The sequence below is a fragment of the Sorex fumeus genome, unplaced genomic scaffold (genome assembly GCF_029834395.1).
Source record: "Sorex fumeus unplaced genomic scaffold, SorFum_2.1 ptg000020l, whole genome shotgun sequence".
NCBI classification, from domain to species: Eukaryota; Metazoa; Chordata; class Mammalia; order Eulipotyphla; family Soricidae; genus Sorex; species Sorex fumeus.
In genome coordinates, this window is record NW_026606077.1 from 11,972,444 (window position 1) to 11,991,641 (window position 19,198).

General features: G+C 41.2%; 1 protein-coding gene across 20 annotated transcripts in view; it reads right to left on the reverse strand.

Annotated features, from left to right (window-relative positions):
- Nucleotides 1-19,198, reverse strand: part of KCNMA1 (potassium calcium-activated channel subfamily M alpha 1) — a 771,897-nt gene that overhangs the window by 73,660 nt on the left and 679,039 nt on the right. For all 20 annotated transcript variants that reach the window (XM_056113556.1, XM_056113555.1, XM_056113550.1 and 17 more), the window contains 3 exons: nucleotides 14,273-14,396; nucleotides 9,845-10,069; nucleotides 4,641-4,833 (listed from right to left, as the gene is read on the reverse strand). In XM_056113556.1, coding sequence (XP_055969531.1) covers nucleotides 4,641-4,833; nucleotides 9,845-10,069; nucleotides 14,273-14,396 — 542 coding nt within the window. The remainder of the gene's footprint in view (nucleotides 1-4,640; nucleotides 4,834-9,844; nucleotides 10,070-14,272; nucleotides 14,397-19,198) is intronic.

A 19,198-nucleotide genomic window follows, 5' to 3' on the forward strand; every position in this document is an offset into this window, starting at 1 on the left:
ATTCCTCTCAGACAAGACAAAATTCTTTGTCTTCTGCCCCAAGTCTGTTTCTTCGTTGAGTCATCTTGCTTCTACAACTACTGACTTGCCATCTCAAAATGTTCCTAATGCGTCATCCAGCCCTTACTCATCCACACTTCTTCCCACTCAGCTGTTCACCAATGGTTATACTTTCTGTGTCAAATCCATCTCAATTTCTAGTTTCACTCACTACAAGTATCACCAAAGACTGACTGTCAGTCCTCATTTCATCTTTGCTAGTCTGTTGTACTTGTCTTTATTCAAATATAGCTCCCAATTTTTCCATCTCTAAATCATGTTCACAGTTTTGTTTATTGTTCTATGAAAAGATTAAGCATCATCATGCTACAAACATTAATACTTAGCAAGGCAATAAGTATATGATGTAGACCTGTGCTGTCCTATGTGCTAGTAACTGGCCATCTGTTAATATTTACACTTAAGTATATTAAAAGTTAACAAAAAGCAAAGTTCATACCCCAATAACACCAGACACATTTCAAATGTTCAACTGGCATCTATATTCAATTTGTTCACATATGTCACCTTTTTTGAAAGCCTTCAAAAGCCCTTGAAAGTATCTAATTAAGAATCTTCTATGCTCCTGTATTCTGGACTGGCCCTTGTCTCATTAAAATATGATAAGTTAGGGCAGGAATCTCCTCTTTTCATCTGTGTTCCCAATCTCATATAGAGTAAGGCTAAATTCGAGCCACCTTTGTGTCCCAAACCTTTTGTAGTACCTGAAACAAAGGGGGCATTTAATCTATTTCTCTTTTTTCCTCTGAAGACTTACCTTTGCTAACAGGTTAAGCAGGATGAATCCATGCAATGCTCTATTCATAAATCAATACAAAAGTACCAGGGGAGACTGAATGCTTCTCTTTTTCAGGTACTGACTCAAGCAACTTCTTGAGTCTGGACCCTACTCCCTTTGCTCATCGTCCCTCCCAAGATCCAGCCCAGTTCTTGTCTTTTTGAACCACAGGGAAACAGTCTAACAAGAGCCACTGTTGTACCATCTGATTTAAATTGAAATGTTTTCCCCAGATAAATGCGTGCTAAATAATACACCAGCTCTCCAGCCAAAGGGAAGTGACAGGCACTCTGTAAATAAAGGCACTTAGTTGCTGGTAAAGAGCTGTAAAGTGGTTCTGAGCTGATGTTTGCTGACCAGCAAGAAGCAGCTTCACCTGCTTTATGTAATTGTCACTGCAGTCTTGCCTGCTATGTATATTAAAACTGCATCTCATAGACCCAACTGTCACATCGGATATACCATCCAGCTTGGGACATGCCACCTTTCTTTGTAATTGTTTTTGACAACCAGCCATCACATCTCAGATCCTTTCAGAAAGTGTCTGTCTGGTCCAGAATCCCTAGGCTAGGCCAGTTCTGACACCATGTGGTTTAGAATAGTGACATCCACAAGAATTGTGGAAAAAAGGAAGAGGGAAAAGAGGTTCATTGGTCTAGGATACCAGATAACACACAAGAGCAGGTGGAGGTACAAAAATACATGTGTCTATCCTGAAAATGTTAAAAAAAAATTTTAATTAAGTTGTATTATTCCAGAACAACTTTACATAAGGTATGCAACTATTCACACTCAAAAGCACACCAATTTGTTTTAAGAACATATTTCTAACCTCCTGAGTTCTGAAGCAATAATAAAATAACTCTCAGGATAAAACAAAGGATGGGCTTTCATAAAAATTACAAAATAATGATAGAATGTGGGGTGGCAGCAATAGGAAACCTTAAGTTGTAATTACTTAGTGGAGGGTAGGTGTGCTCCTCAAAATGAAATGAGTAGCATGAAATCAATTAGAGATGCTGAAATTCTAATCCATTTGGGTCTTGGTCCTGGTCAAAGATCCGATGAAAGCTAACGTAAGTCTCTGGGACAAATGAGCATTCCAAGTGGTAGAAAGTGTCCCAAGGATGGAGAATGAACAGAAAGTCAGCTGACCCAAATAAGCACACAGACCAGACAAACCCCAAGAGTAGCATTTATAGCTAAAGCGGCCAGAGGCAAACATATACTTTGCTCATGCCCCAGTCAAGGGTAGGGGTTGGGAGCAAATACACAGGAGTGGCTTTTAGTCTTGATGACCACCACTGGATCATTCTCATCTGAAAGGTCAGAATGTCACCAGAGGAGATTTTTAAAAACCAAAACTAGAGGAGAAGCAGGATAAGGAAACAAGGAGAAACAAAGACCTGACATCAAGTCCTTATTTCTTCAACATACAGTTCCTATGCTGATTCCTGGCTACAGGGGCATACGCTCCCCCACTGCCAACCTGCACCGGTCTGTGAAAAACACACTGGCCAGTAAGCAGAGCTCTGCCTCCTTTGGGGTGTGTGTGTGTGTGTGTGTGCGCGCGCGTGTGTGTGTGTGTGTGTGTGTGTGTGTGTGTGTGTGTTTATAGAAAAAAAAATGTGACCTGCCATTCACTTGATTTCCACTGACTCCTGAGATAAAGGAATCTGAGCACTGGAGAGTGTCTGTGGACAGGAGGGGAGCAGAAACATTTTTCCTAGTTTGGCCATCACCTGGGATCTGAAGGCTGAGTGTGTTATGAGTTCTGAAAGGCTCACCAGTGTTCGATATGTATGAAGTTAAATTACACGTTGGGATTTTATCTCTCTACCTCAAAAATCATGATTAGTAAATGAGACAAAAATATAAGCAAAGTCTGGAAAGGCCTTGTTCCCTGCTGCCTCCCTCTCCATTCTATCCCTTCCTACAGGCGTCTACTTCCAACAGAAGGCACTGCTTCTGCTAACACTTCTTTCCATTCTCCTTGCTAGTTCTGCCTGGGAGAAGAGGTATATCTAATCAAATTGGTCAGCATGTTCACCAGACCTAGCTTTGTTAGCATGAAAATTCATTGTGCCTTAAAGCAGTGTAGATGGGGATTTCTGTTCAAATGCTGATTTGAACCCAGTAGGTACCAGAGTGGGCAAGCGGATTCTGCATTTCTAAGGAGGCCTCTAGGAAAAGTGCATGCTGTGGCAGGAGCAGCAACAAATTCGTAAAGGCAAAAAACCAATCGCTAGCCTGCTCCTTCCTCTTGACAAGTCCATCTTGCTCCCTGCTTACATCCTTTGTCACTTCTATGCCTTTAGGCGATGCACAAGGTGGCCAGCTAGACAAGAATGCAGTCCCTTTCCACCCTGATTTGTTTACTCCTCTGAGTCTAGTTCAGCAAGTGAATATCAAGAATTCTGTGGCAGTAGAGAGGGGATGTGCTGGGTGGGGTGGCGAGTTCAAAGGCAGGCTTCATGCTGACTCAGTCCAGACTATGTCAAGAACAGAAGGTGCTCTAGTCCAAGGATGAAGAAAATTGGGGATTGACTCAATCCTTGGAAGGAACAAAAGTCCAAGAGGCCAAACCATTTTTAACTGTTTCACCTCCAACACCAAGTGGAAGGTTCTCCTGACCTGTGTATCTCAAGCTCCCACCTCCTCTCTCATTCCTAGCGACAAAGTCAGGGGTTCTCAGGAAACTCCCTGAAAATTGGATCCTGTGTCTGCACAGAGTCTGATGGCAGCTGCCCCTCCTCCTTTGCCCCTCTCAGTGGTAGGCTCCAGGCCAGAACAATGCAGGAAAGGAGTCTAGAAAGGATTGGCCCCATTGCACCACAAGGTTGAGCAGATGTTTGATGACGCTGAGTTGACAAAAGAGAATAAAGCACATAAGACTGAACAATGAAGCTGAGCTTTCTCATCTCAAAAAGATGGTGCTTCACATCCATAATTCTAGCTTCTCACAAGCTGTGTCTCCTGAAATGACAGGATTCAGGCCCCCTCGAGTACCTCATGTCATAACGCCCACCCCCCACATAAGCAGCAGGCCACATATGACCATGATTCCATCGTGGATGCCAAGCACACAGAAGTGTTACTCAGAGTAAAATGCTTCACATCTTTTCTGCCAAGGCCTTGATTAGTGGAGCTGTTTGTGGCTGGATTTTTGCTCTGCAGCCTCCCTGAGACTCCTGGATGACATCTTCCCTCTAACCATCTGCCCCAGATCTCATAGCAAAAACAGGGAAGATAAATTGAGCAGAGCAGGCAGATGCACATCACTTAACATTGTCAGGTCCTCGACAGAGAACATGGGCACTGATGAGTGTCACCTCTTGCAAAATGATTTTAATCTTCATGGAGTCCCCAGTCTCCATAGGACTTTTTCCCTCGCTTGGCATGTAGCAATGTAGATGTGGTAGTCCAACAATGGCAAAACTTAACCCTGCCCAGATCAAGGCCCAAAGTATATGTTTCAGGGAGCCAAAGGGGATCATTCAGCCAGCAAGTTGTGGTGCTCTGGCATTTAGGTGGTGAGCCTAGTCATGAAGTCACTATTTGGGAAGGCTGAAGAAGTGGATTGTTCTCCAAGAAGATAAGCTATACTGCATGTGGATGCTCAATTCTCAAGCCAGGATGGCAAGAAGAGGCTGTAGACAACTCTGAAAGTCATCACAGAAATGCTGGTTTCACTGACAAGCAGGCTGATGTGAGCCTCTTCGCATTGCAGAGTGAAGGATATCCCTCCTGCCAGCCCTTGTCCCCCACAGGCTCACAGAGAAGTATTATAGGCCATCCTTACCTTGGGAATTAGCCTGCAAGACCCCGATGCTGTCATCAAACTGCATAGATTTGATGTTGAGTGACGCCAAGATGCATTCCTTGTCCTGCAGCGAAGTATCATCAATATTATTCTGATTGGCTGACAGGATAACGCACATGTCACAGAGGTTGATGTTGACGGCCCTTAAATCAGCCCGACTTAATGGCGTACCCTTTGGCATAGAGGAAAGGAATAAAAAAAAAAGAGAAGCAAAAGTGAGACAGAGGGTCAAGAGGGAAGAGGAGGAAAGAAAATAAAAACAAATTAAAGATTGAACCAGTGCTGTGGGAAATTATTTAACAAGTATCTTTTTTATGCCTTGACATTAAGCTGGCCTAACTACATTCCAGGGAATAGGAGCCGTGTGCTAATCTAAAGGGTAGTTGGTGCTGATGGCAGCGTTTTAGGTTTGCTCTCAATACTCAATCAAGCTATTACTAACAAAAACGGGGCAAGGAATAATGCCAGGGTTCTACATCTTCTTCCTGCCTAGAAATTGTCTTGATTTAAGTAACTGTCCTGTGGCAACCTCTGGCTTTCAGAATGTAAGGACAGGGTGGGTTTCAACTGCTTGGTTATTTAATAGCAGGTCACTTAATTTCCAGGCAGAGGACAGCAGCTCCAACTAATATTTTCAATGCAGCCAAGGGACAACAGCCAGTGGACACCAGTGTGATTAGAAGAGGCCGAAAGCTCTGCTTGATGGGGAAGGTGTAGGAGGTGGAGGAAAGGATGGGCATCTTGCAAAGGGGAGATGGAAATGAGTTAAGCTTTAGATCTTATCATGTATTGCATATTTGCAGCAAGGGAAAAAATAACACAAGGAAATGCCTTAATTGTCCAACAACATAGGAATAGTTCAACTGAAAGTAAATACAACAAACTTCTACGTAAAGAGTTGAAACAGCTCTCTGTGCAGCTATTGCTTTGGAAGAATCTCTAAGACAGAGGAGCAAGTGAAAGAGAAAACTCCAGCAACTTCTAACCAGAATGCAAAGTAGGGTTTCATTTACATAAAAGAAAATCACAAAATCAAACTATCTGTTTATGAATGCATTTATAAGCATATGCATATTCAGAAAGTTCAGGAAAAATACACACTTAACTAATAACAGTAATTACCTCTGGGGAGGGGAGATGGGCAGGGGGTAGAGGGAAAGTTTGTTTTTGACTTTATATAAGTCTTGTTCTTTGAATATTTTATAACAAGAACATATCTGTACATTAGTGGTGTAATTAAAAATAAATAAGTCCTTAAACAGATTTGTTTTTTAAATTACATTACCAACAAAATCAGTAGGAAAAAATAATCTGGATCAAAGAGCAATGGCAGAGAAGGCAGGAATGCAACCATGGGTACAATAAAAACAATCTATGTTGGAATAGGAGGCATGACTCCTACAGCAAAGTAAACACCCTCCGGCCAAAGTGTCACAGCCCCAAAGGTCATGTGGCACTATCCTTGAGGGCATGTTCAGGACCCAGTCTCCTGGGTGCACTAGTCTATTTCGCCTACATGGTAAATGGACATTTGTGCCTGTCTGAAGACTGGAGTTGTGGTCAACTCAGCATGTAGGAAAAAGAGATTACCAACTGTCAAATACCTCTGGGTGCCTTCCTCTCTTCTCCGGCCTAATGATAGGGCTCCCAGAAGATGGAACTTGGCAGCAGTAATTGGCCTAGGGGGCCAGAGTGGGCAGGGCACTAGCCTTACACACGGTCAAGCTGGGTTCAGTCCCTGGCACTGACCACATATGGTCCCCTGATTCCTGCCAGGAATGATTCCTGAGTAAAGATCCAGGAGTAAGTCCTGAGCACCAACAGGTATGAACCCCCATCTCCCCAAAAAAAGAAATTGGCCTTGATCTTGTCTTTCAGACAGTCACAACAGTCTCAGTCACCAAAAGATTGTTGCAAAGTGAATGACAAAGGAAGAGGAATATTATGCTAGCCAGCCCGAGAAGATACTAGAGTTTGAGATTCTAACACATAATACTCTGAGAGAAGAATCCTTTCTTTTCTGGGATCTGTTGGCACAAAATCATTCTGGCTAACTTCTAGCGCATAAGCTTATTGCCTACATCAGTGTTCTTTTAATCGTATCCTTGTAGGAAATTAAGTAGCAATTATAAGAAGATTCCTGTACAAATTACTGATACATATTTCAAAACCCAAAATATACATTATATAAACAGAAACAGAGATGTTTTTCTGTGCTGGTCATAGATGAGATAAGGGAACATTCAGGAAATGACTGAAGACATAGAGTACAACATACAACGACATGGACCTATTTATCTCAGAAAAAAATAAACATTTTACAAAGTATTTTCAGAACCTAGTCAATGTAGAAAACACAAATAGGAGGATAATCATGGAAATATATACTCATGCTTATCATGGTCTGATATTAATAAGATTTATATACATGTATATCTATATTCTGTGCACGTTTGTTTTTCTGCAGGTGATAATTTAACTACCTGTGCTCATTAGGAAATATTTTGGTCTAGCATCCAAAAGATATGTCTGCAATTTTCTCACTTATCTAAGCATTTATTTAGTACTAATTGTAACAGGCACATGTAGGATAACATCGGTTTGTCCTTTCTGCTTGCCACAGGGAAGCAGAAAGGTTTGGTTTATAGGGTTACTCCCATCACAGTGCTCCCATTTCTCTGTGTTTATTTGTAACCTCTTTCTTTGTTCTCTGTTAACTTGTAAATGTTGCTTTTCTCTTCTCCTTAAGTGCTTTGTACAGTTAATTCAGAACAATGTCCTTTTTGTATGGACACAGGAAGACAGTCAATACTATGCATTTGTAATGGGAGTTAATTGACTCTTAATGATATTCACTCCTGGACATCTGTTCTCTTGACTTAAGCTTCAGTTGCCTTTACTTCCTAGCACCACAAAAGCAGGGTCCCAACAAGGGACTGGATGGACCCAGGGCAAGCAGTGAGCTACTCTGGCATCGAAATGGGCCTGGCCAAAGCGCCATAATATTTAACTATAAGTTAAGAACATGGTCATGGACAAATTCTGTCATGATCCAAAAAGTAATAACTAAATTCGAACCCTGCTAGGGTTAGGAATGATTAATCCGGCCTCAGCACTGTAGTCTGAGTCTGTGGCAAGATGTCCCCAGGGGAGCCACCCTACCAGCTCAATATATCTCTTACTGTGTCCATACAAAATAACTAATATTAAAAGAAGTAGAATTAAGATGTCAATTAAGTTATTGGACTAAGAGCGATAGCACAGCGGTAGGGCATTTGCCTTGTGCGCAGCCAGCCTGGCCAAGCTGGGTTCGATTCCTCCACCCCTCCCGGAGAGCCCGGCAAGCTACCGAGAGTATCTCACCCTCACGGCAAAGCCTGGCAAGCTATGCCAAACACGGTAACAAGAAGCCTCAAAGTGGAGACGTTACTGGGCCTGCTCGAGCAAATCAATGAACAACTGGAGGACAGTGTTTGTTTTTGTTTGGACTAGGTAAAGGTAAAGGCCCTCCCGTTGATCGTCGATTTGCTCGAGCGGGCCCAGTAACGTCTCCATTGGAGACTTTGTTGTTACTGTGTCTGGCATATCGAATACTCTCAGTAGCTTGCCGGGCTCTCCGAGAGGGGCGGAGGAATCGAACTCGGGTTGGCCATGTTGGCCGCTTGTAAGGCGAATGCCCTACCCGCTGTGCTATCGCTCCAGCCCCTTTGGACTAGGAGAGGAGAAATACCCCTAGATGATATTTCTGCCCTTGAGCCTGAAGGATGGTGGTTAGGAAGGGCTTTTGATATGTTGATGTTCTACCATAATGAGGGGAGTTGGAAAGAGAGGAGGGAGGAGAGAGAGAGAGAGAGAGAGAGAGAGAGAGAGAGAGAGAGAAAGAGAGAGAGAGAGAGCGCAGGTTAGGGCAGCAAGATGGAGCATGGAGAGACTAGCAAGGGGTACAGAGGGAGAAGAATGTAGCGGAAGAATGGAGAGATGAGAGATGTGGCCAAGAGAGGGAGTGCAGAGAGATGTGCAGGAGAGACAGGAGATAAGAATGAGGGACAGTGTGAGACTAGAATGAAGGGCTTAGAGAGATTGGAACAGGAACGTGGGGAGAATGGAATAAACGGCAAACTGATCAATCCACCAGCTTGGCTCTCACTTCCTCCTTTGTCTGTCCATAGCATGGGCCGCCCCAGGTGGGGGAGCCACTCAAGTCTACAAAACCCTGGCAGCGAGAGGGAGAGTTGCTGGGGCTTTCCCCAGCCACCCCGAGACTACACAGGCATGTATAGGGAATAAATGGTGGCTATCAATGAATATTACTGGTCTATTTCTTGTTGAATTATATTATTTGACGCTTCATTTTCCATTTCTGAGTTTCTAAAACTGAGAGTAGATGTAATGTATTTTAATTCCAAAATGGGAAGAAAACTTAGACATCTTGTGGGATTAAATGAATCTATGTTGCTCAGTTTTAGGGATCTGATCCTCCAAGAAAAATGTTTTGAGAATAGTTTGCATGGGACTATTACACCATGAACTATATCATATATTGGAATTCTAAGTACAACTTTTAAGGGCTTATGTAAAAATATTGATTTATTATTTTTAAATGATTACATAACTCTTAGATCATGTATTTTAAGTCCTCAGAGTAGTAGGAGGAGACCTAAACTATTTCTTGGGGGGGGGGGTGCTAGTATTTTATAAATTAAAATGTCACATGCAAATGTGCACATACACTCAAAACCCATGTTCTCTGGACTTCTAAAGAAGAGAGGTAGAGGTTGGACAGCAGCAGTGACTGGCCTAACGCACTGCAGAAATAAAACCTTTATTAAACCCATTTAGTTAAAAAATGGTACACTGTGCAATCAAATATTCCCCAAGCATTATTATGTGGTATATAAAATGCTCAAAATTCTGCAACGAAGTATCAACTAGCTTTCAGATAGGCAAGAGAGAAAATGTTTAGACACCAAAAAATGTTTAATAAATTTGATTCCAGTTAAACTTGAAGTCTGATCAATGACTAAACTTGGCTGTCCTGGGTCTGGATTTTCCTAGACTGGCAGAGGAGAAAAGTTCAGTCCTCTGTGCCTGAGGAATCAGAGGGATGGTCAAAGTCACAACTAGGACTATTTCTGTTTGAAAGAAAAGGAACTAGAAGTACTGTAATGAGACCCCAGACTTACAGGCAATATGGACACTTTAGGGAAGTTGTGAAGTGTCTCCCACTCTCGCTTGAGGTACTCAATGGAGCCCACAAACACGATGTGTTTGAGCTCGTGGTAATGGAAGTTGCTGGCACGAAGTGGCATCACCAGGTTCCGAAGGCCGATCAGGGCTGAGCTGACATCTCCAAAGATGCAGACCACCACGTGGCCACTCAGGACTGTCATAGCGGCTTCGCTTCGAGTCTGTAACAGGAAGAATGTCATAAGCTTTGAACAAAAGACCTCATAGGTTGCATCAGAACTGAAAAGTAATTGTATAAAGGACAAATTAGACATGTTTTCAACGCTTTCTGTAGAGTATGTATGCTATTCTTTTTATTTCATCAGTGTTAAAAATATGCCATACATTTATTATTCGAATATAGGTGTATTATACTGGTGAAATATGTATATGTGAACATACACCTCATAATATTTTTTTAAATGCCACATGTATCTATAAAGATCTTCCAAAATGGTTTTGAGGAGGGAAATTTTTGTGGAATATGTTGCATTTCTGTCTAGCTCACTCAGAAGATGATAAATTGGTCAGAGTCTATGTTGGTTGTATTTTTGAGAAATTTGACGTTTGTGTTCTAGACTCATCAATGAGATGTGATAATACACATAACAGCAATGGGTAGGAGACCCATCCAGGAGGCTGACAAACAATAGTATGGGGACCAATCTGATATTCCATCTACTTTTTCATGGCCAGTAAGCTAAGACTGGATTTTGCATTCTAAATGGTTGAAAGAAACCAAAGACTACTTCATAACTGGTATAAGTTTTATGAGATTCAAATGTCAGTAGAATTTGATTGAAACTGGCAAGCCTATCCATTTAAGTAATACATAAGGATGACTTTATACTATGATAGCAATGTTTATTGTGAGAACAAATTCTAAATGTTTAGTATATGATCCTTTACAGAAAATGTTTGCTAAACCTTATTCACAGCTCCCTTGGAATCCCTAAGGCCGTGCCTGGAACAGCCTACCATGCGTAATTCATCAGAGAAAAACTCCCAACTAATCAACACGAAGTATCTGGAGTTAGATCGACTAGAGCAACTAGTCCATGTCTTTCCCAGATCTAGGCCTGCATCCATAACAGCGACAAATGAATGTATTCTTTCACTCCAATTTGAGAGAATGAAATCACCTCGAGTTTCCCAGGAAACATAAATGTTCAGTGTCCTTTGGCTCACTGCATTAATGAAGAAAAAACACTATTGTGGGTCTTTTTCTACCTCTCTTCCTTCCTCAATACCACCTACCTCACCATCCTTCCTCCCTGCCCACCAATTGCATGCCCGAATGGCTCCATGTGACTTATAATGCTTTGGGAGAGGCATATTAATATCCAAAGCATTCATCAAACTCTGCTCAATTTAATCCCTACAATTGACCAGTTTATTGATTGTTTAAATGCCAATATTGCAATTCACGACGATGTCAGAGTTATTACAGTAGCCCCCAAGGAGGGAAAGAAGCTAGCTTTCACTCCCTGGTCGTTAGAATAAGGCAGAGGCTGTCACCATTATTGGTTTCCCTCTACAACCAAACAGGGACACCTTGACATTGGGCTATTAGAAATGTGTTTTAAATTGGGACCGAGAAGGACCCACTGGGGAGTCATTTTCCACATCACAGCCTCTTGGAGGAGACCAGCAGTTAGATATCAAGTCTGAGTGCTTGGGTACCCAAACCGGTAGATCAACCAGTCTGTAGCATGCCAATATGGGGCTCCTTATTACTTTTAACTGTGCAAATCACTTGGGAGCCTGACTCTGCAATAGCTGAGGAATACAAACTGCATCCAGAGGAGATACAGGAAATGTGAAATAGGGATATGGGATCAGGGTGCACCAGGTAATGGAGTAGCCAAGACACACAAGATTAGATCTGGAGACCAAAGTGCCAATCTGAGTCCAGCAACAGCAGACTTGGAGACACTTCCCCTGAGAATCTTGGGGGGAGAAAAACCTTGGAGAGGCTTATCCTGTCAGGTGTCAGGACCACTAGTGAAATTTTTCATGAACATCTTATATTACCTACATGTCCTCAGGGCCCAATCCAAGCTGGGCCTTAATGGCCTTAAATGCATTCCAAAGGCAACCTAGTTGTAGTCAATAAGATTTGCCTGGCCATTTAATTACAGGCTAATCCTGCTCCCCTGCATTTGAATAGCACTTCTTTCCGCCTCAGAACCTTTAGCTTTGATCTACTGGTTAATGGGTCCATTTCTTAGCTTCTCTCTTATTAGACGGCCATTTCCTCAAGACCTAGATCATCTCACATTTTCTCACCCCAAAGCAGCACAAGTTCTACACCCAGTGAATAGACACAAGATTGATATATTTGCACCAGATTGGCTCTTGTGAGTGTCCTCAGCACTTTAGGGAGAGTTTTTTGGCCAAAGGATACAATTAACATTTCTTACTCCCTTCCTAACTATGACCCTGGGTAATTTTCCTCACAGCATTTTTTCAATATCTGATCTGCTAATATACATGTGTTTGTCATTTGTGGTGTCTTCTCTTTGTCCCCACTGGAACACAAGCTCTATAAGAGCATATACAAGGAAAGACGTAACTAACACAGAAAATACTAGCTATAAATATTTTCTTTTTAGATATCAGAAGTAGAAACCTATCTCCATATACTCTTTCTTGTCTACAAAGGACTTGGATTGGGTATGAATGAGTAATATACTCCTCAGATATAGGCAAGCTATGGAAATCCTACATCCCAAATATGGAACCCCACGTGTTTTGGGGGTAGGAGGTCACACCTGGTAATACTCAGACTCTGTACTCAGGGATCACTTTCTGTAAGATCAAGGGTTCATATGAGTTGCTGGTGATCAAACCCAGGTCAGCTGCATGCAAGGTAAAGCCTACCAGCTGTACTATCTCTCCAGTTCCAGCACCCCAACTTTGGCTGAAGTGCAAGAAATACCTGACTAAAATCAGATTACCAGACAAAGGTGCAGCAGCAGGACGCAAATGCATGCAGTGGCCCTATGATTGAAAACAAGTGCATCTCCTGATAGGCCAGACACTGACTGCTTGCTGACAATGAAGAGTTTCTGGGCTTTGGTTTGCTGTTTCTCTCCTTTTTCCTTTTTGGTTTGGGGGCCAAAGCTGGCTGTGCATACAGCTTACTTCTGTCTCTGTGCTTAGCTATCACTCCTGGACGTGTTCAGGGAAACAATTTGCGGTGCCAGGGACTGAACCCAGGTGGACTGCATGCAAAATTAGAGCCATTCCTGCGATACTGTCTCTCCACTCCTGTTCGACAGCCTCAGTACAATGTTGTACTGGCTCTTAATGCTCAATTATAATTAAATTAAGAAAACACATACACATTCAAATCAAACCAGGAGGAGTTTAGTGGATTAGAGGACAGTGCCCTTCTGAGAAACTGAACCAGGCTGTTTTTCTTATTTATTTTTTGTTTTTTTCTTAGCAGCGGGGACAGGAGGGGTGTGGATGGCCATGCCATCCAAAATGATAAGATTTTCCTGGATGACATAAAGGAGCAAGCCACAGCAATTGGGAATTAGGAGCATCAGGGAAAAAGAACACTTTTGTTGACTTTCCTGATTATTAATCCATTTTTCATGGATTAGTAAGACAATAAATGGAAGAGAGCTGATGTCAGCATTAAAACCTAAGGCAGTTAATTGGACAAATCTAGAGAACTCTAAAGAATGGAGTGTGACCTACACTGACAGCCCTGAGACAGATGAGAAGTCAGTGAGCCCCGCTGAGATGGACACAGCTCATAACAAGGCCCTGAGCCTTTCTTCTTTCTAAAGTCAGATGCTTCGTCTACCACCATGACTATTAACAAATTAGTTTGCCTGTCTATATCGTGTGCTAAAAATAAAATCATAATTATGTAAGGTTATTATTTAGGATATAAGGCATTGTTATATACAAATAGCAAATCAGCTATTTTTTTTTCCGAGCATTTTGGTGATTATTTTGAGTCTTATGCTGGGTTTTCATCTTGTCTCATCTCTTTACAGATAAGAGAATAAAATCAAAGAGATTAAGCCAAAGCCACGCAGCTCATCAGTGGCACAGACCAGCTCTGGCCTGGCACCATGTCCACAGGTGCTCCCTGACTTCAGGACGCTCACCCAGCATCTGGTCACTCCCCATTGTAATGAGCCAATATATATGCAAAGATGGAAAATTCCACCTTGGATCATACCTGATGAGAGTTCTAGCTATTTCAATACATGTTCCAAATTTCAGTTCCAATAAAACAGTTTCAATAAAATAATTGGAAACAGGAGCTAAGTCATCTCATCATCCAGTTTGGAAAACTTTATTCTGAGCAAATGTGAATTAGGGACAAAGTAGATGGCACCTTTTTTGCGTCTGTCACTCACCAGGATGACCTTCTCTATCTCCTTGGGTGCACACCAATGGAACATCCCTGTAGAGTCATACTTCTTGACATTGGAGTCCATGTTGTCAATCTGATCATTCCCAGGAATTAACAAAGGGTCATGCCTGGAGAGAAAGGGATATAAAAACCTACGTGGGAAAGGTGATCAATTATAAATGGCAACTTTGTCCCTTAAGTTACATCTCAGAGGAGATAAAAGATGCAGAGGAAGTAGTTGTCACTGATGGCCAGTTCTTTGCTTGCAGAGCCCAACCTTTCAATGACAACTGGTCCAAACCATGACCTGCTTGGAAGTGGAACTTTGCCAAGTAATTATTTCATTTTTCTCTTCTGTTTCTGGTTTTGCAGATCTAGTCTCCCTTTTTTTTTATGAATATTACATCCTCCTTTCATTTTACCAGCTATTCAATCTTTCCAGCATGTGTGTACATGCACATACATACACACACACACACACACACACACACACGTAAAAGGGTGGCAATTAGCATTGGCAATGAAGAGGAAGGAATAGGAATAGAGCCTCATGCTGACTGACTGGCACAGGGATGGAAAGCCAATTACTCGCTCTTTCTGACTACAACTTCTGACATGATGCTCTTCGCAGTAAAAGCTTTAACAGGCTGCACTTTAAATATTTTAGCAATTTGCCCAATCAGATTTTGCTCTTCCCAGCTGAAGCCCTTTAAAGATTCAGCAACGTGTCACTTCAGAGCAGATTGACTACCAAGTGCCCACATCTGGAATACACGACTTTAATGCTAAACAACACCCTCTCTCTTTGCCTTGACAACTGTATTTGCACAAACTGTCCAATGACAGCCCCCCACACACACATGTGTGCGCGTGCGCGCACACACACACACACACACACACACACACACACACACACACGCACCTCCCAACGGCAGCATTCCTTGATGAGAGCCTCAAGCTCACAAACATCTTAATCAACTTGTTTGGAATTCTCAGGGAAACACATGTCCTCTCCTGCCTTCTTTACTGATAGAAATGGAATACGACTTTACAGAGGCCTTCCCATTAGTGGTTTGATAGAGCTGGGCCAACAATCCCTAAGGAACATGCTCCTACATCTTGGGTTCTCTATCCACTGCCCAGACCATATTTCTGATAGTGAAGTTGTACTTCACTTTGAAAACATTGTTGGGCTTTTAGAACATTGACCGCATATATCATCAGGACAATGTTGCAGGTATACCTTGTTGCCCTGGCAGTGGAACTGTCTTCTCTAAATATTATTGTAAATTCATGAAAAGAAATATGAATTGAAATTCTCCCCCAAATGAATGTAAAATATATTTACTTTGTAAATATTCTATGTGGTCTGTAAATATTTATTTAGTTTTAGTGTTTCCTCCGAAATTTCTCTTATACTTCCTATTTCTATCTCCAGAACACAGAGAATGAGACAGTAGTTTCTCCTTCATGAGCCAAAGAGCTAGAATTAAGCTTTCAGGATATCCTCCATGGCTTTAACTGCTCCACATAGATGGCAAGACCACTACTGCATGGTCTTCTTTATTCCTAAGAATTCGCTTTTAGGTTACACCAAATGACAAATACACCATGTGAGTTTACCGTACAAGGGTGTCTTCCATTATCATGTTGGTTTGCTATAGGAAATGTCGTATCTGATTTTAAAAGGAAAATAACCTGCCACCTACAAAGAGTGTTTCAGTAGCTGGGATATAGGTTAAGTATTAGTGTTATAAACCACCAGGTCAACTTTATAATATTAAAGTCAGTGAAAGATGCTAAAATAGAGAGACATTTGTTGATAAGAACTGATCAGAGTAAGAACTAATGCTTTTTTTTTGGTCCTTGAAGTAAATATCCCACAGAGATCTGCTGTCTGAGATAGGTAAGTGACTCCAAGTCACCCGAAAAAGTTTGAAAATGAGAATAGAATAAATTTTTCCGTCCTAGAAGAAAATATTTTAGCAAGTGAATATTAATAAACTTTCCCTAAAGTTATAGAGTTAGGTTCACATTATCTTGTCCTGTTTATTGGTTGGAGAGGAAAAATTATCTAAGACCTGGATCCAGGGCTTTCAAAGGATTTAAAAGATGCCCATAATTACATTCACATAATATCAGGAAGTTAGAAAAAGATAATGAAAAATGACACTGACCAAAATTCCTTTTCAAAAATATGTGCCCTGGAAGATAAAAAATCTTCTGATTCCTTATCTTTCTCTGTAGATGTGGCTGCCCACTCCCATCTTATAAAAGTAAGTAATCTACTATGATGATCAATCTCCACTCAAAGAGAAGAAAAAAGATATATCTTTAAATGTCAAGCCTTATTAAATAGAATGAGAGTCTGGAAAAACCGGGTATAATCTGGCACTTAGGGCTCCTACCATGATATTAACTAGAACATCGAGAAGCATCTAGGAAGTCTCAGTGGTTTGCCAGACCATACTCCCTGTATTCCCAAGTCTCTTAGTGTGCCTGGATAATTTAAATGTAGGTTCTTTAGAATCTTCTTCAAAAGGGTTGATCCAAGAACCATCAAAAATCTCACTGAAAAATGTTATTTCCTTTCTGGTCAGTTACGGTATCTGGAATTTTAATATTATTTTCTTTGAATCACCAAAACAATCAATAAACATGAACCTTCTTCCTTTTAAGAAAAATAGAGGATACTATAATAATAATTTAGCACGGTCCTCCAGTTGTTCATTGATTTGCTCGAGCGGGCCCAGTAACATCCCCAATGTGAGACTTGTTGTTACTATGGTTGGCATATCAAATACGTCACAGGTAGCTTGCCAGGCTTTGCTGTGTGGGCAAGATACTCTCGGTAGCTTGCTGGGCTCGCCAAGAGGGGCGGAGGAATCGCACCCAGGTTGACCAGGTCGGCCGTGTGCAAGGCAAACGCCCTACCCACTGTGCTATCACTCCAGCCCATAACCTGCTTACTGAAAAATAACCTTATTCCCTTAATAATTTTCCCTTATTTAAGAAAAGTACTTGTTAGTGGCAAGGTGACCTAAGCATTTAACAAAGGGATTTCCATGTAGTGGCTCCCATTATTAGAAATAGCATCTACGTTGTTCTAATGCAGAAACATGAATAGAAGTTTTTTGTTTAAACCTACCAGATTTGCACCTGTCACTTGTAGAAAAATACAGAATATGGTACTGGTTCACTCCTAAAACTCCTCTCACCTGCCATAATAATAATGAAGTGACAAAAAGAGTCATTACGAGTGGTGCTGGAGTGACAGTACAGCAGATAGGGTGCTTGCTTTGCATGCGGCTGTCCCAGGTTTGATCTTGGGCACCCCATACAGTCCCTGATCATCGCAAGAAGCAACTCCTGAGGGTGGAGCCAGGAGTAACCCCTGAGCATAGCTGGGTGTGGGCCCCAAACAAAACCAAAAACAAAACAAAAAAAAGAGCCAAAAAGTCATGATATCAAGAGAGAGAAAATGTCAACTAATAGTTGGAATATACTGTGTCATTTTAGAAAAGTAATATACAAGGTGAGAAAATTTGGAAGCTATTAATAATTCTGTATTTGAGTAACATCAAGGGAGATGTGTTAGAGAAGATAAAATATATATTATCCCAAAAAGGCGAGGAAGAATCTCAGCATATTTTAATGTTAATTTTATAGTAACTAGTGTGAAAGTTTAGAAAGTTACAGACATAAAGAGTAGAGCCAAAGAATCGCACCTAAAAATGAACTTGGAGGTAACAGTAATAATGCTGCCTAACCTATGGCAGTGAAAACTCATCCCATACACACGAAGAATATGAGATTACAATGTCGGTCAAGGGAAAGATTCAACTGATTAAGTATGACTGACAAAAGGCAGAGTAGAAAGAGTGCTTACAGCAAAACTTAAGCTTCTGGGAAAATAATGTTATAAAACTTGAAAAAATTTAAAGTTTTCTCTCATGGTAATAAATTTTTTTTAATCATTTAAGCCATTCCAGGAGAACTGGGGATAAGAAAGAATCTAATTATAAATGTTGGGTATGCCTAGGAGACTTTCAAGGTTTGAAGAAATGCACTTTCTTATTGGGAAAAGTGGTTGTTAGAAAGGTATTAGAAATATTGAACCTCTGTTGGACATTAAAAGGTTGGAGAGTAACAAGTAAGTGAAGAAAAGTTGTTGGAGCTAAGATGGTAGATAAGAAGCAATGAAGACTGATGACTTTACAGTTCCATTAAAGGCTAGAACTGTTCCTCATTCACTGATTCCACTGTCTGGGAGGAAGCTTGGAACATGATTCATTCCAGCAACACAAGAATCTGTAACTGTGCTTGGCCATGAGGATAAATGTCTTTACTCTGTTTGCTTCTGTTGTGATTTTAAGTACTTTAAGTTGCTTTATGCTGTTGAGAGGGCTCCAAGATAGGTGAAGAGCAAACAGATGGTTGCCCATGGAAACTTTTTCTTTTAAAATGAGGTTTGTGAAACTTAGATTAATAGAATAATTCCAAGCGTCTGCTACAGAGCATCACTATTCATATTGCTGTGGTCAGAGGAAGTCCAGAAAAGGAATTGCCTTGTTAGTTTTACACAGAAAGGAGGGCCATTCATAACCCGACAAATGTCCCAGTCATAATGGTTCATAAAAGTGTGTCCTCCGATTCTCAAAAAATTAGAAATTGAGCTCCCATTTGACCCAGCAATACCACTCCTGGGAATATATCCCAGAGAGGCAAAAATGTATAGTCGAAGTGACATCTGCACTTGTTTGTTCATTGCAGCACTCTTTACAATAGCCAGAAACTGGAAGAAACCTGAATGCCCAAGAACAGATGACTGGTTAAAGAAACTTTGGTACATCTACACAATGGAGTACTATGTAGCTCTTAGAAAAGATGAAGTCATGAAATTTACATACAAGTGGTACAACATGGAAAG